Source organism: Dromiciops gliroides, chromosome 1 (genome assembly GCF_019393635.1).
Source record: "Dromiciops gliroides isolate mDroGli1 chromosome 1, mDroGli1.pri, whole genome shotgun sequence".
In the NCBI taxonomy this organism is placed as follows: Eukaryota; Metazoa; Chordata; class Mammalia; order Microbiotheria; family Microbiotheriidae; genus Dromiciops; species Dromiciops gliroides.
Window position 1 is genome coordinate 632,703,434 of NC_057861.1, and position 17,412 is coordinate 632,720,845.

The window sequence follows — 17,412 nt, forward strand, 5'->3', positions numbered from 1 at the left end:
TCCCAAAAAGAAAACTTGCAGGAATATTATAGCAAAATTCCAGAGCTCCCAGATAAAGGAGAAAATATTGCAAGCTACCAAAAAGGAAGAATTCAAGTGCTGTGGAGCCCCAGTCAGGATAGCACAAGATCTAGCAGCTTCCACATTAAAGAATCAGAGGGCATGGGATATGATTTTCCAAAGGGCAAAGGAATTGGGATTACAAACAAGAATCACCTATCCAGCAAAACTGATGAAAATCTTTCAGAGGAAAAAATGGGTCTTCAGTGAAAAAGAGGACTTTCAGGTATTTGTGATGAAAAGACCTGAACTGAATGGCAAATTTGACTTTCAAATACAAGACCCTAGAGAACCATAAAAAGTTGGAGTTAGGTGACATGCCTGGGGTCATGAAGTGGATGGGTGTCTTGTGTCTGAAGCTGGATTGGGGCTGGGGTCCTCCTGGGGCTGGGGTGGATGCTTTGTCCACTGTGTCACCTAGCTGCCCCGTGATGACATTTTTAGGGTAAAATTGAGGGGTGAGAGGAATGCATTGGGGGAGGGGGGAAGAGAGAGATGGCATGGATGAAATCCCACATGAAAGAAACAAGAAAGGGCTTATGAAGTGGGGGAAGAGATGGGGGAAGAACAGGACAGTAAATGAACTTTACAATCATCAGAATAGGCTGAAAGACCTTAACCTCATCAGAGTTGGCTCAAGGAGGGAATAACATACACACTCAATTTGGTGGAATAATCTCTCTAACTCTGAAGGAAAATAGGAGGGGAAGGGGATAAAGGGGGGGGCAAAAGAAGGGAGGGCAGATTGAGGGAGGGGATAGACAGAAGCAAATGCTTTTTGAAGAGGGATAGGGTGAAGGAAGATAGATAACAGAGTAAATATCATGGGGAAAGGAATAGGACGAAGGAAAACAGTTAACAATAGTAATTGTGAAAAAGAGAAAAAGGGAGGGAAATTATATAAAAAATATTTATAGCAATTCTTTGTGGTGGTTAAGAATTAGAAATCAAAGGAATGTCCATCAATTATGGAATGACTGAAGAAGCTGTGGTATGTGATTGTAATGGAATATTATTATGCTATAAGAAATGACAAGCAGGATGATTCCAGAAAAACCTGGAAAGACTCATATGAACTGATGTATAGTGAAGTGAGCAGACCTGGGAGGACATTGTGCACAGTGACAGCAGTATTGGTCTGTGAGCAATATTGAATGACTTAATTACTCTCAGCAATACAATGATCCAAGACAATCCCAAGGGACCAATGATGAAGCATCCTATCCACTCCCAGAGAAAGAACTGTTATTGATTGAGCACAGACTAAAAAAAAAGAGCACTTGTGGATTGTATATATATATATATATATATATATATATATATATATATATATATATATATATATATATATATAACCTATATCAGATTGGTTGCTATCTTGTGGAGGGGGGAGGAAAGGGAGGGAGGGAGAAAAATTTGGAGCTCTAAATCTTGTGAAAATGAATGTTGAAAATTACCTTTACATGTAACTGGAAAAAAATTAAATAAATGTTTGTTGCAAAAAAAGAAATAGTTAATTCCTGTCAGTCTGTTTCTTCATCTGTGAAATGGGGATAATAATAGTACCTACCTCAAAGTGTTATGAGATTCTTATGAGATAATCTGTGTAATGTGCTTTGAAAAACTTAAAATACTATATAAATGTCAGCAGTGTTCACTTGCATGAACATGGATAGGCATATGCTCTCTTTCTTTCACATATACACACACGTATATCATATGCCTATCTATTTCTTTCTTTCTTTCTTTCTTTTTTTTTTGCAGGGCAATGAGGGTTAAGTGACTTGCCTAGGGTCACATAGCTAGTAAGTGTCATCTGTCTGAGGTTGGATTTGAACTCAAGTCCTCCTGAATCCAGGGACGGTTCTCTATCCATTGTGCCACCCAGCTGACCCCATGTATCTATTTCACATAAAGATAGCTACCATTATATTACATTTAAGTAGCTCCTGATAATTTTTTAATGCTTTATTATCTGGGTCTCAGTACTTCTTATATTTCAAAGAAAAGGTGCCTCAGGCATCTTTTCTTCCTCTCATGGAATGAAGCTTTTTTAGTCCTAGGTTCTTTTTACCTAGTGGGAATGTAAATATTTTCTTGGTATTCACTTCTTAAACACTCTGGATCCAAAAATTAAATAGTTAAGGAGGAAAATGGGTGTAACTGGAGTCCCAAAACCCTTTAGTAAGGGAGTGTCACCTCATTGGTGGCCATCAATCCCCTTCCCTGTATGCAGCTGCCACAGGAAGTAGAGAATCCCATCTTCACTAATGAGATGAGAGTCCCATATCAGTAGGTTTTAGGACTTGTGGTTTACATGGAAGAATGCAGGAACTTAACAGAATAGGCTTACTATTAAGATTAGTTAAGGCCTAGTCCCAGTACTCAGGAGCTACCTTTATGCTAATTCCTTCTTCAGTGGCAACTGCATTAATCTTTTCTATGGTGTCTTATTGTATTACCTCATCTCAATTAAGTTCTAGTTATGTAGATTCTGTTAACATCAAATGAAACTGACATTGCTCCTTTTCAATGACGTTTGTCTCTGTGTGCTTACAGACTATATCCAGAGGGAGCATTAAATTTCAGAAGGCCCTGAAATTAAGCAGGGCCATAGACATGAATATTTCAGAGGAGCTATTACACTGGCCACTACCATAGCTTTCTGCCATCCCTCAAACTGAGAACTGTGGGAATGTCTTTCATGCCTCAACTCATCTAATTCTGTGAGTGGGCAGGTCTGACTTTCCTAATTCATCAATTGTTGTTCATTTGTAGTGTTTCTCAATCTGTTGTGCTTAGTGTCCTTTGCTTTCTCATTTAGGATATTTCCGAGAAGGGTTTCTGTCTCTGCAACATGCTTTCAACAGAGAAATCATGCATTATCATATGAATGACTCTATGATTCAGCTGTATGAGAATATCACCGTTGTAATGAAGAGGTTCCCGTTTCCATCTTTTGTTCAGGACCCATTCGTTTCAGTCTTAGAGAACAATTTTTCCTTGTTGCTCATGCTAAGCTTCCTTTGCACCTCAGTCTTCATCATCCGTGCCATTGTTCAGGAAAAAGAAAGAAAACTGAAGGTAACCATCTATTAGATAACCATTTTATCTGTCAGTAGTATTTGGATTATTGGCCATCAAGCTGAAAGATCTGAACCCCAAGGATTTTTACCCACATACATTCTTCAGACCACTAATGAATTAATTAGTTAATCAGTCAAATAATTATTTATTTAATTGGTTCACTTATTTATTTGTAGCATTAATTTCTTTTCTTTTTTTGTGGGGCAATGAGGGTTAAGTGACTTGCCCAGGGTCACACAGCTAGCAAGTGTCAAGTGTCTGAGGCTGGATCTGAACTCAGGTCCTCCTGAATCCAGGGCCAGTGCTTTATCCACTGCACCACCTAGCTGCCCCCTTTAGCATTAATTTCTAAAAATTTTGCATACAAAATTCTTTCCTTCCCTCCAATCCTTCCCCCACTGATTAAGAAAGCAAGCAATTTAAACATGTGAAGTCATGTAAAACATACTTCCATATTAGCCATGTTGCAAAAAAAAAATGCAAGAAAAATAAAGTGAAAAAAAGTACTTACACTCAGAGTACATCAGTTCTCTCTCTGGAGTTGGATAGCATTTTTCATCATGAGTTCTTTGGAAGTGTCTTGGTTCATTACATTGATCAAAGTAGGTAAGTCTTTCACAGTTGATCATCATAATATTGTTGTTATTGTGTTCAGTGTTTCCTGTTTCTCCGCACTTTACTTTGCCTCAGTTCATATAAATCTTCCCAGGTTTTCCTGAAGCCATCTTCCTTGTCATTTATTTTAACACAGTAGTATTCTATCACATCATATACCACAACTTGTTCAGCCATTCCCCAGTTAATTGGCATCCCCTTAATTTCCAATTTGTTGCCACCATAAAAAGCTGCTATAAATATTTTTCGTACGTACAAGTCCTTTCCCTTTTTCCTGTCTTATTGCTATAACTAGATTTTCAATACAATATTGAATAATTCTGCTGATAATGGACATCCCTCATCCCTGACCTTATTTTTAAGACTTGAAGTTTATCCCCATAAGAGATAATGGCTGCTCTTGGTTTTAAGCAGATACTACTTATCCTTTTAAGAAAAACTCTGTTTCTAGTTTTCTAGTTTAGAAACATTCTAGTGTTTTTTTGTTTTGTTTTGTTTTTTGTTTGTTTTTTTGTTTTTTGGTGAGGCAGTTGGGGTTAAGTGACTTGCCCAAGGTCACACAGCTAGTAAGTGTCAAGTGTCTGAGGCCGGATTTGAACTCAGGTCTTCCTGACTCCAGGGTCGGTGCTCTATCCACTGTGCCACCTAGCTGCCCCTGTGTTTTTTTAATGAGACCACATTTTTATTAACTTCAGCATTTGTGCTATCCTCTGAAGGTTCTAATACTATCTTTTATCATACCAGCTGTTCTCTCAGCTGTGTGGTGCCTATATATGTAAAAAGCATATGATAGTTAGCTTCATACAAATCATTGTTAAACATATTTGTTGTCATAGGGCAAAAGGTTCCCAGGGCACTCCACTAAAGATTTCCCTCAAATTTAAATTTGACTCAATTCAACAAACATTTATTGAGGCCCAATTTGTACATTCCCCTTTGTTATATGCTAGGAATACATAGGCAGAAGCAAGCTGGCCTCTTCCTTAAAGGCGATTAAATTTTACAAGGGATATGGATGGAGTTGTTCCTCTGAGGTAACTGATGTTGGCTTCTTAGTGAATACTCTTTGGGTCAGGTCAGGTCATTCAATCCATTCAGAAGGTATTTTCTTTGGTTTCTCTCTCCTTTCTTTGATAGCACTCATTTTGAACTTCTTTGATTTCTTCATCAAGCATGCCCTAGTTTTCTTTTTATGCTTCTCTAGGGTCTTGTATTTGAAAGTCAAATTTTCTATTCAGTTCAGGTCTTTTCATCAAGAATGAGTGAAATTCCTCTTTTTCACTGAAGTCCCATTTCCCCCCCTGAAAGATTATACTCAGTTTTGCTGGGTAGAAGATTCTTGGTTATAATTCCAGTTCCTTTGCCCTCAGGAATATCATATTCCATACCTTCCAGTCCTTTAATGTAGAAGCTGCTAGATTTTGTGTTATCCTGAATTGTTTCTTTCTAGCTACTTACAATATTTTCTCCTTGACCTGGGAGCTCTGGAGTTTTACTATAATATTCCTGAAAGTTTCCTGACAATTTTTCTTCTTTTCTTTTTTTCAATAATTTCTTGGAAGATAATGTCTAAGCTCTTTTTTTTTTTAGTGAATATGTGAATGATTTATTACATTCTTGCAAGAATGAGCATGCAGTATAAAGGAAAGTGGTGTGCTTTGCCACAGCAAACTTCTTTTATCCCTAAATCTAATGCAAAGTCCCTCCCCTCTTCATCTCATTGGTTGAGGACTAAGAGGTGTACAATCTTCCCGGAATGCCTCTACATATTTCCCCTTAACATGTCCCCCCTCCCATTACATATATCAAATGTTTGAAAATGACCACAGTTACTGCCTTTGGGGTGTTGGCAGTTAATGTGCATAAGCGCAGTACAAACTAGCTTTAAACTTTGGCACACTTGGACTAGCTAGACTACTGGCCTTGAAGCTCTCTTCTATATCTACTTTTAGTCACCTGCAAGGCTCTTTGAGCCATGAGATCCCTTTCTGCAATTCTCCTTTCTTTCTTTTTTTTAATATATGAGTAGTCATGGAAAAATTCCCATATTAGCTAGTTATAAGCGAAAACAGTCAAAAAAACCCAAAATTTCAGATTAATGAATTGTCAAAGAGGAAAAGAAAAAAAAATTTTAAAATATGTTTCCATCTGTTTTCAGATACTATCAATTCTTTCTCTGCAGATGGGCTGGATTCTTCATAAGTCCTTCAGGGTTATATTGGATCATTGCCTTGCTGAAAATAAACACATGCTTCCCAGCAGATCATCCCCCACTATTGCTGTTATTTTGTATACAGTATATTTCACTCTGCTTCAGTTCATGTAGGTCTTTCCAGGTTTTTCTAATAGTATCCTGTTTGTCATAACCTGTATATAGTACCTTAAGCTTGACAGAGAATTTTCTTCATAATAGCCCAGCAAAGTAGGTACCATATGTTTTGCCATTATAATCAATCATCACAACTATTTCCCTCCATCCCACTCCCTTCCCGTGACATTTACTCTATCTTCTTTTTACCTGTTCCTCCTCAAAAGTGTTTTACTTCTGACTATCCTCTCCCCCACTCTGCACTCCCTTTTTTCACCCTTCCTTCCATATCCTCCTCCCCTCCTACTTTCTTGCAGGGTTAAATAGATTACTCCTCCAAATTGAGTATGAATGCTATTCCCTCCATGAGCCCACTCCAATGACATCAAGGTCCCTGAGCTAATTCTGTGTTCTAAATTTTTCTTCCTCTGTCCCTCCTCAACCCTCCCTATGAGATCAAGCAATTCAATATGTCATACTTGTGCAGTAATGCAGAACATCTTCATCTTCCTTTAAAGTGTTTTGCTTGGGGCAGCTAGGTGGTGCAGTGGATAGAGCACTGGCCCTGGAGTCAGGAGGACCAGAGTTCAAATCCGGCCTCAGACACTTGACACTTACTAGCTGTGTGATCCTGGGCAAGTCACTTAACTCCAATTGCCTCACCAAAAAAACTCCACAAACAAACAAAAAAAGAAAGTGTTTTGCTTTTTACTGCTCTCTTTCCCAATCTGCCCTTCCCTCCTTCCCTTCTCCTCCCCCCCCCTTATCTCCCTCCCCTCTTTCAGGGCAAAAATATATTACTATACCTACTTGAGTATGTATGTTAGTCATTTTTTGAGCCAATTCTGATGATTTTAAGGTTCACTCACTCTCCAACTCCTTTCCCCTCTTCTCCTCCCCTCCATAAGCTTTTTTCTTGTTTCCTCTCCCCAGACCATCTCTCCCCTTCTCCCTCCCCCAGTCTATTCCTCCTACACCTCAACCCTATTTTAAAGATGTCATCATGGTTTAGTTGGGTGGCACAGTGGACAAAGCACCAGTCCTGGGCCCAGGAGGCCCCAAGCCCAAATCTGGCCCCAGACATAAGACACCCCACTCTGTCTGCCCCACAAAGAACAAAACATAAATGCTTTATAGATATCATCCCTTCATATTCAGTTCAGACCTGTGTCTTCTGTGAATTCCTTACTGAGATAGTTCTTATGAGTTCAAGGTATTATCTTCCCATGTAGGAATGTAAACAGTTTGATCTTTTAATATCCCTCATGAAGTCTTTTTCCTGTTTACCTTTTTGTGCTTCTCTAGCATCTTGTATTTGAAAGTCAAATTTTCTATTCAGTTCAGGTCTTTTCATCACAAGTGCCTGAAAGTCCTCTTTTTCATTGAAGTCCCACCTTTTAATCTGAAAGATTATACTCAGTTTTGCTGGGTACGTGATTTTTGGCTATAGTCCCAGTTCCTTTGCCCTCTGGTCTATTATATTCCATGCCCTTCAGTCCTTTAATGTAGAAGCTGCTAGATCTTGCTTTATCCTTATTGGAGCTCCACAGTATTTGAATTCCTTTTTTTTCTAGCTGCTTGCAATATTTTCTCCTTGACCTGGGAGTTCTGGAATTTGGCTATAATATTCCTGGAGGTTTTCCTTTTGGGATCTCTTTCAGGAGGTGATCGGTGGATTCTTCTCAATTTCTATTTTGCCTTCTGCTTTTAGAACATCATGGCAATTTTCCCTCACAATCTCTTGGAGGATGGTGTCATGTTTTGGTCATGGTTTTCAGGTAGTCCAATGATTTTTCAAATGATCTCTCCTAGATTTGTTTTCTAGGTCAGCTGTTTTTCCAAGGAGATGTTTCACATTGCCCTCTATTTTTTCATTCAATTGGATTTGCTTTACTGTGTCTTGGTTTCTCATAAGGCCACTAGCTTCCATTTGTTCAATCCTAATTCTTAGGCAGTTATTTTCATCAGACAGTTTTTTAATCTCCTTTTCCATTTGGCTTTTCAAACTGTTGACTTTTTTCTCATGACTCTCCTGCATCGTTCTCATTTCTCTTTCCATTCTTTCCTCCTTTTATCTACATCTTTTTAATATTTCTCCTAATTTCTCTTCAAAGTCCCTTTTGAGAGCTTCCATGGCCTGAGACCAGTTCATATTTTTCTTGGAAGCTTTGGGTGTTGGAGCTTTGACTCTGTTATTCTTCTTATGAGGTTGTATTGTGGTCTACCTTACCCCCAAAGAAGTTTTCAATGGCCTTCTTCTTTCTCTACCTACTCATCCTGGCTTACTATTTCTTAGCTTTTAACTCCTTCTTAAAGTGTGGCGCTGCTTCTAGGACAAGCACTGTTCAAGCTACAGTGTGGCCCTGGGGGATGATTGGGCTTCTTCTCAGCCTTCCCCGCTGGGGTGGAACAGTTGAATCCTTCCCCCCTGTCCACTGGTACCCCTGCACTTACTGCCCCCCCACCCCGGGCCAGCTGTTCAACCCAACTGCGTGCTCAGTTCCAGAAGACACTGGTGCTGCAGCCAATTCAGAGGCACTGGGGTAAATTCCTCAGGTGGATGTCTGCTGTGTCGGCCCAATTACGGGGTTAGGCTTTATTTGTTGCCCAGCACAGCCCCTGAAATCTATCTATAGCTGGAGAGAGCTCTCAGCCCATATTTTTGTGTGTTTTTCTGCTCCAAGGGTTCTTTTATTTCTGTTTTTCGGGTGATTGTATCAGGAGTTCTTTCCTCCACCATCATTGTCACTTTTTTTCTTTTTTTTGGTTTTGCCTTATTGTGTCTTGATTTCTCATAAAGTCAGTAGCTTCCATTTACTCATTCCTAATTCTTAAGCAACGATTTTCTTCAGAGAGCTTTTGTACCTCCTTTTCCATTTAGCCAATTTGACTTTTCGAGCTGTTGAGGTTTTCTTCATGTCCCTCCTGCATCACTCTCATTTCTCTTTACATTTTTCCTCTATGTCTCTTACTTTATCTTTAAAATCCTTTTTGAGTGCTTACATGGCCTGGGACCAATTCATAATTTGCTTGGAAGCTTTGGATGTAGGAGCTTTGACTTTGTTATCTTCTTCTGAGGGTGTATTTTGATATATCTTGTCACCAAAGAAACTTTTGATGGTCCACATCTTCTGTCTGCTTATTATCCTAGCCTATTTCTTGGCTTTTAACTCCTTCTTAAAGTGGGGCTCTGCTTCCAGGACTCACTGTCCCAAGATTCAGTGGGTCACAGGTGGCCCAATTTAAGGAGAGGGTTGTTCTCAGCTCCCCTGTCCTGTGTTCTCACATTCTAGTGTTTTTAATAGGAATGGGTATTGTATTTTGTCAAAACATTTTTTTGTATCTGTTGATATAATCATATCATTTGTTGTTGTTTTTGTTAGTTTTCCTAATATTGAACCATCCCTGCATTCCTTATATAAATTCCACCTGCTCATTATATATTTGTGATATATTGCTATAATTTCCTTGTTAATGTTTCATTTACATTTTTCACATCCGTATTCATTAGGGAAATTGGTTTATAGATTTCTTTTTATGTGTTTGTTTTTCCTGATTTAGGTATCAAAATCATATTTATGTGAAATTTGGTAGGACTCCTTCTTTGCCTGTTTTTCCAGATAGTTTATATAGTATTGGAATTAAATGGTCTTTAAATATTTGGTACAATTCAGCTATAAATCCATCTGGTCTTGGGAAATTTTTTCTTTTCTTTCTTTCTTTCTTTTTTTTTTTTTGGTGAGGCAATTGGGGTGAAGTGACTTTCCCAGGGTCACACAGCTAGTAAGTGTCAAGTGTCTGAGGCTGGATTTTGAACTCAGGTTCTCCTGAATCCAGGTCCAGTGCTTTATCCACTGTGCCACCTAGCTGTCCCAGGAAATTTTTTCTTAAGGAGCCCATTTATAGCTTGTTCAATTTCTTTTTCTAAGTTAGGGCTATTTAAATATTCTCTTTTGTTAGTTTGGGCAATTTATATATATATATTAGTGAGGCAATTGGGATTAAGTGACTTGCCCAGGGTCACACAGCTAGTAGGTGTTAAGTGTCTGAGATCGGATTTGAACTCAGGTACTCCTGACTCCAGGGCCGGTGCTCTATCCACTGTGCCCCCTAACTGCCCTGGCAATTTATATTTTTGTAAATTTTCATCCATTTTACTTGGCTTGTCAGTTCTATTGGCATATGATTTTGCAAAATGTCTTCTAATTATTGCTTTAATTTCATCTTGATAGATGGTGCATTCAGCCTTTTCACTTTTGTTGCTGGTAATTTAATTTTCTTCCATCTTTAAAAAATCATATTAAACAATGGTTGATGTATTTTATTTTTCACAAAACTAGCTCTTAATTTATTAATTCAATTTCTTTTTACTTTCAATTTTATTAATCTCTCCTTTGATTTTGGGAATTTCTATTTTGGTATTCAATTAGAGACTTTTAATTTGTTCTTTTCTAATTTTTAAAAAAATTTCATGCCCATTCACTGATATGCTCTTTATTTTTTATATTGATGTAGGTATTTAGGGATGTAAATTTTCTCCTAAGTACTGCATTGGTTGCATTCCACAAATTTTGTTATTTGTTTCCTTGTTGTCATTATCTTTTTTTTTTTTTTTGGTGGGGCAACAGTGGTTAAGTGACTTTTTCAGGGTCACACAGCTAGTAAGTGCCAAGTATCTGAGACCAGATTTGAACTCAGGTCCTCCTGACCTCAGGGCTGGTGCTTTATCCACTGTGCCACCTAGCTGCCCACCCCTCTTTTTAATAGTAAACTCTTTTATTTATAGTTTTGGGTTCCAATTTTTATCCCTCTTTCCCTCCCTCCCCTCCCCTTTCCCTTAGGCAGCAAACAATCAGATTTGGGTTATACATGTATGATTATGTAAAACATTACCATATTGGTCATTTTGTACAAGAAAATTTGGTTAAAAGAAAAAAATGAAAGTGAAAAATTGCATGCTTTAGTCTGTTCCATCAGTATCAGTTCTTTCTTTAGAGGTTGATAGTATGTTTCATCAGTAGTCCTTTGGAGTTGTCTTAAATCATTGTATTGTTGAAAATAGTCAAGTCATTCACAGTTCTTCATCAAACAATATTGCTGTCTCTGTGTACCGTGTTCTCTTGGTTCTGCTCACTTCACAATACATCATTTCACACGTCTTTCCTGCTTGTCATTTCTTTTTTCTTTTCTTTTCTTTTCTTTTCTTTCTTTCTTTCTCTCTTTCTTTCTCTCTTTCTTTCTTCCTTCCTTCCTTCCTTCCTTCCTTCCTTCCTTCCTTCCTTCCTTCCTTCCTTCCTTCCTTCCTTCCTTCCTTCCTTCCTTTCTTTCTTTTTTCAGGGCATTGAGGGTTAAGTGACTTGCCCAGGGTCACACAGCTAGTGTCAAGTGTATGAGGCCGGATCTGAGCTCAGGTCATCCTGAATCTAGGGCTGGTGCATTATCCACTGCACCACCTTATAGTACAAAATTCCATCACCATCATATACCACAGTTTGTTTAGCCATTCCCCAATTGATGGGCATTCTTTTGATTTCCAATTATTAGCCACCACAAAGAGAGGCTTCTATAAATATTTTTGTACAAATAGGTCTTTTTCTCTTTTTGGGGATGTCTTTGGGATATAAGCCTAGCAGTGGTATTGCTGAATCAAAGGATATTCACAGTTCTATAACCGTTTGGGCATAGTTCCAAATTGCTCTCCAGAATGGTTGGATCTTTTCACAACTCCACTAACAGTGAATTTGCATCCCAGCTTTCCTACATCCCCTCCAACATTCAATATTTTCTATTTTTGTTATATTTAAGCATTTAAAGTATATTAGGGGTTAGCAAAGAGAGAGAGAGGGAAAGCTGCCTTCACCTAGCTATCCAAGAGAGAACACGTAAAGTTAAGAAAGATAGGAAGCCTGTCTACCCTGGCCTGCTTCTTCTGCCACCACGAGCTTGTTCCAACCACCAAAAAGACAGTTTTTCAGTCATTTTGAGTGGAAGCTTCCTGCAGGACCAGAAGAGGGGCAGTCCCTACACAGCTCCAAGCTAATTGGCTGGTAGCATCAAGTCCATTGATTGACATGATTTAAAGGCATTCCATGAATTGTGAGGTAACTTCCAGATGCTGGGACCCATGCTCTCTAATAATATTCTCACATTCCCCTCTGTGCTTCATGAAGAAACATGGTTTCCTTACATGAAGCAATAACATTACAGATACTTATAACTAACCAAGTAAAGGGAATGAAAAGAGAGCAAGAAATTCAGTGATGCATTGACAGAAGCTAAAGGGGGCACTCCCCTTTAGCAGGTAGACATTACAAAGAAAAACTAAAGGGGGCACTCCTGTTTTAGTAGGTGAATATTACAAATAGTGTATGCAACGGGGGAAGGAAAACAGGAAAATGTCCATTTAAGTCTTTGAACATCTTATCTCATGGTTCTTGGGTTGTCCTCTGGGTGTAGTTGTGGAGTAAAAGTCTTTCAGGTGTGAATATTGATTATCAACTAACAAGTCCCAGCTGTAGAGTTTCGGGTGTGATTGTAAAGTCTCTCAGGTATTTCAGATATGGTAATCAGCTGGAAAGTTTCCTACAAAATTGGTCTTTTTTTTTTTTTTTTTGGCAAGGCAATTGGGGTTAAGTGACTTGCCCAGGGTCACACACCTAGCAAGTGTCAAGTATCTGAGGCTGGATTTGAACTCAGGTCCTCCTGACTCCAGGGCTGGTGCTCTATCCACTGCGCCACCTAGCTGCCCCCAAAATTGATCTTAAAACAACTTTAAATAGCTTTGCCAATAACCAAACCAAACAATGAGACTTCTCAAAAACATGTCTAAGGAAATTCAGAATCTTTTAGAGATTTTACAATTATTGTCTAGTTGTTATATATGAAACATATAATAAAAACAAGAATTGAAACATTCTCTAAAACTTAATATTATTACACTCTTTCCCTGTGGAGAATAAATTGAGAAGACAATTGTGGTATTAATTAAGAAAATAATTTTTATCTTTGTTTCATCGATTTTTGCATCATCTGCCTAATTATCCTCATGCCATTATGAGAAATTAAAGGATCTAATATAACTGGTAGCAGATGTCAAGGCTAAATCCAACATTGTATTTATCATGACTCCTGAGATAATTATGGGGGTTACCATAAAAGAACAGAGAGGAAACTGAGTCGGGCTTAATCAGATACATAGTATTGAGATGTCTATGACATCAGGCATATAGGAGGGGAAATCGAAGTTAGGTGTAGAATGAGATGGCATAGCCTGGCTGTCTGGTGCTATTCGGGGGAAAATTAAACCAAGAGAATCCAACCTCAACTTTTGCCAATGGCCATTCTCTTGGCCTTTCCCAAGGCAGTACATTACCTGGACTTCGTGTGTCTCCCCTTTTGTGACAGTTCAATGTCTGCTCTTGTATGTATTCCTCTTGTGATTTGCTGGCATCTTCACCAACTGGCATCTGGTAACTCAGAATGAAGGCAATTAATGTCTTCAGTGGTAAATTCCCATAATCCAAGTCTCATATGGATTTAACAATTGAGGATAATGATGACCACAAAAAAAATGTGAATTTGCATCGACTCAGAATATAATATACAATTATGCAATAATTTCAAGTAATAATTTTTTTTACTAAGTAAAAATTACAAAGGTAATTACCTTTGGAAAAATTAGAACATATTTTAATACAAATTAAAACACAATCCTAAAAGAATAAAAATCTGTATGAAAATGGGTCCATACTATTAATTTCTTTCTTTTTTTTTTTTTTTAGTGAGGCAATTAGGATTAAGTGACTTGCCCAGGATCACACAGCTAGTAAGTGTTAAGTGTCTGAGGCCAGATTTGAACTCAGGTACTCCTGACTCCAGGGCCGGTGCTCTATCCACTGTGCCACCTAGCTGCCCCCATATTATTAATTTCAAAATGTAGATGCAATAGCATAAAAAAGAAACCCTTATGTAACATTTGAACTGACTTTTTTATTTTTAGTAAATCTAGAACATTTTTTTTAGGCTTAACAAAAATAATACTTCTAGAATTAATTTACACTTGCCATGGCAACCAATTTGCCAGGGAAATACATTATAGAATTTGATCAAATAATCTGTTGGAAAACCAAACAATTTAGAATATGGGAGAACAATACTCCTAGAATTAATATTGTTTTATGAAATCAAAACCATCTCGCATTGGTTCAAGAATGGAGAGATGGATGAATAGAACAAAATACACATGGAGGTATAAGAGACAATGAAATTCAATGGTCCACATGTGCTGGTACCAGTTTTACTTGGGAGCAATGGATCCACGAGTCCTTCTCTCCAATTTTGATGGCAGTCAGAGTTGTTAGCAATACCTGGAAAGGACCTTCCCAAGCTGACTGAGTTCCACTAGTCCACTGAAAAATTTTAATATATACACTGTCTCCTGATTTCAAATCATGTAAGAAGTTCAAGGGACCAGCCTGTACTGCTGCTTCTGCTTCATGGAGTTCACATAGCCCGGCTTGTAATTCCTGTATAAAGGAAGCAACAGAGGTATCTCCCCCTACCAATGATGTATATACTGGGGGAAAAGGTTTTGCTTGGATGGGAGGATGGCAGCAGCCAAAACTAAACCCAAATATTTCACCTGAGGTAGGCCCCATTTTACCTTTGACTTGGAGACCTTATAGCTTGCTGGTGCAGCTCTAATAACAGATGGCAGCTGTCTTCCTGGCAAATACCAGCATTAGGTGCAGTGAGCAGTAAGTCATCTACATATTGGATTAAAGTGGAACCTTTAAAAGTAATGGAGGCTAAATCCTGCTGCAAAATTTGAGAGAATAGTGTGGGACTGTCAACAAACCTCTGTGGGAGTCTGGCCCAAGTCCACTGTCTATTCTTCCAGGTGAAGGCAAACAAGTATTGAGAATCCTGATGTACTGGAATTGAAAAGAAAGCAGAACAGAGATCTACCACTGTGAAGCATGTTGCCTCACATGGGATTGAGGAAATGATAGTAGCAGGGTTGGGAACTATTGGATGTCTAGGTATAACAGGAGTTAATTGATAACAGATCTTGTACAAAATGGTAAACTGGTTTGCCATCTGGCCCAGTCTTGGGCTTCTTAACTGGCAAAATGGGAGTATTACACGGGGAATGATGGCTTGGGACAATTATGCCTTGGTTTGTCAAAGGCTCAATTATAGGAGTAATTCCTTCAATGGCCTCCCTAGATAAGGGATATTGTGGAATGCATGGTGTTGGGACATCTTTGGTCTTAATTGTAACAGGCACAGCAGATTTAAGGAGACCTACATCAGTAAAGGAGGAAGCCCATAGGGACTCAGGAATATCAGAAGGGATTTAAAATATGTCCCTCACTGTTTCCTGAGTGTCTGAGATCAAAGTTGGCAGTAAGTGGACAGTATCCTCTGGCTCTTCCAGGGAGATGCCACCATCTGGAGAACAAGATAAAGTTGCTCTAAGTTTACAAAGGAGGTCACGACCTAATGGATTTTTAGGAGAGTCAGGCATAAATAGAAATGAATGTTCTACTGTCAATGGGCCCATAGATACTACGTGAGGGGTTAATTTTGCAATTGTTTGAGCTTTTTCTGAGATTCCAACTACATTTAGAGATCCAATAGATGTACATTCAGGGTTAGGTTTTCTCACTAGGACTAATCTTGAGGCTCCTGTATCTAATAAACAATCATAATAAGTATCCCCAACCCCAAAGGGTTACATGGGGTTCATTACTTTGGGGAAGTGAATGGACTGGCACAAGAGGGCTAAAAATCTCAGGGTCTGGAAAAGTAATTTCTTTAGATTTCACCATCCTTTCCCCTCCCCTATACCATCAGTCCTCTATATCTCTCTGATCTTTACCCCTTTGAGAGGGCCTATAACTGTTCTCTGAAAGGGCCTATAACTGTTTTGACTCTGCCTGAAAAGATCTATATCTATTTTGATTCTGCCTCTCTGTATTTCTCTGAGAGAAACTATATCTGTTTAGATTCAGTTCCCTTTGAATAGTCCTACAGTATCGCATTATGTGCCCCTTTCTATTGCAGTAATAGCAAAATCTAGGGGATTGATAGCAATACTGGGGTTGATAGTGATTCTCAACTGCCTGGCCTTGCTGCCTCGTGGTTTCCTGGACTGGAGGTAAAATGCATTGTCTTTTCCTTTCATTTCCTTCATAAATATATGTTGCTATTCCTTTAATTCTGTTAGTACTCAGGGCATTCCAACCTGGACACTACCTTTTAAAATACTTCTGTATTTCTGGTAAAGACTGGTGCACAAAATGGGAACAGATAACATGGGAATCTAGCATCTAATGGGTCTAGTCTAGCATATTGTGTGTCATTCTTACAGTCTGTGATAGAATCTATTAGGTCTTTCATTAGGTTTCTGAACTGTATCTATAAATTTTTGCCAGTTATCAGTCTTACTAGCACAGGATTCCATTGCCTTCAACAAAGTTTCTCTTGCTTCCTGCAACTTATCAAAATGCCCAGGGATATTAGGGTCCCAGTTAGAGTCATCTAAAGACCATTGAATAGCAACTTTTCCTGATGTTTCTAAGGAGTTTGCTGCAGCTATTATATCAGCTCTTTCCCCTGGGGATAATAATTTCCATGAGATCAGTAATATCATTCCAAGTGGGCTGATACCCTCTGAAAATTGCCCTAAACTGGCTGATAACTGCTGTGGGATCCTCATCAAATTTAGGAATATCTCATTTCCATGAACTTAAATCTTTGGGCCCAAAAGGTATATATTGTCTGAACTTTACTACAGTACCCTTTTAATCATGGGTGAGGATGTGTGTGTGTGTGTGTGTGTGTGTGTGTGTGTGTGTGTGTGTGTGTGTGAGGCAATGGGGGTTAAGTGACTTGCCTAGGGCCACACAACTAGTAAGTTTCAAGTGTCTGAGGCCGGATTTGAACTCAGGTCCTCCTGAATCCAGGGCTGGTGCTCTACCCACTGTGCCACCTAGCTGCCCAGCTGGTGAGGATCTCTTGAAGGGGAAGAATTTTGATCTCTGTCTCCTCTACAGGTGAATCTTCTCTTTTTTATTTTCTTGGCTGGTGTAGAGGAAATGGAGGGGAAGGGAATAGGAGTTGGGTCCTCCAAAGGTGAATTTTCTCTTTTCATTTTCTTAATTTTTTTGGTTGGGTCATTTGGTGTTTCAGCCTGAGAGACAGGCTTGCATTCAAGCCTAGGCTTGGATTCCCTCTCTTTCAATTCTTTGCTCGCTATATTCCAGAGATCCCAATAAGTTAAATATTTGGGGGAATTAAAGTGCAGGATCAATTACAGATTTTCCAATGTTAATGGA

The 17,412-nt window shown here is 38.7% G+C and overlaps 1 protein-coding gene across 1 annotated transcript in view; it reads left to right on the plus strand.

The window, feature by feature from the left end:
• The window catches only part of LOC122753085 (phospholipid-transporting ATPase ABCA3-like), a 265,236-nt gene that overhangs the window by 54,307 nt on the left and 193,517 nt on the right, over window positions 1-17,412 (plus strand). Inside the window, exon 5 of the mRNA XM_044000190.1 lies at window positions 2,885-3,144. Coding sequence (XP_043856125.1) covers window positions 2,885-3,144 — 260 coding nt within the window. The remainder of the gene's footprint in view (window positions 1-2,884; window positions 3,145-17,412) is intronic.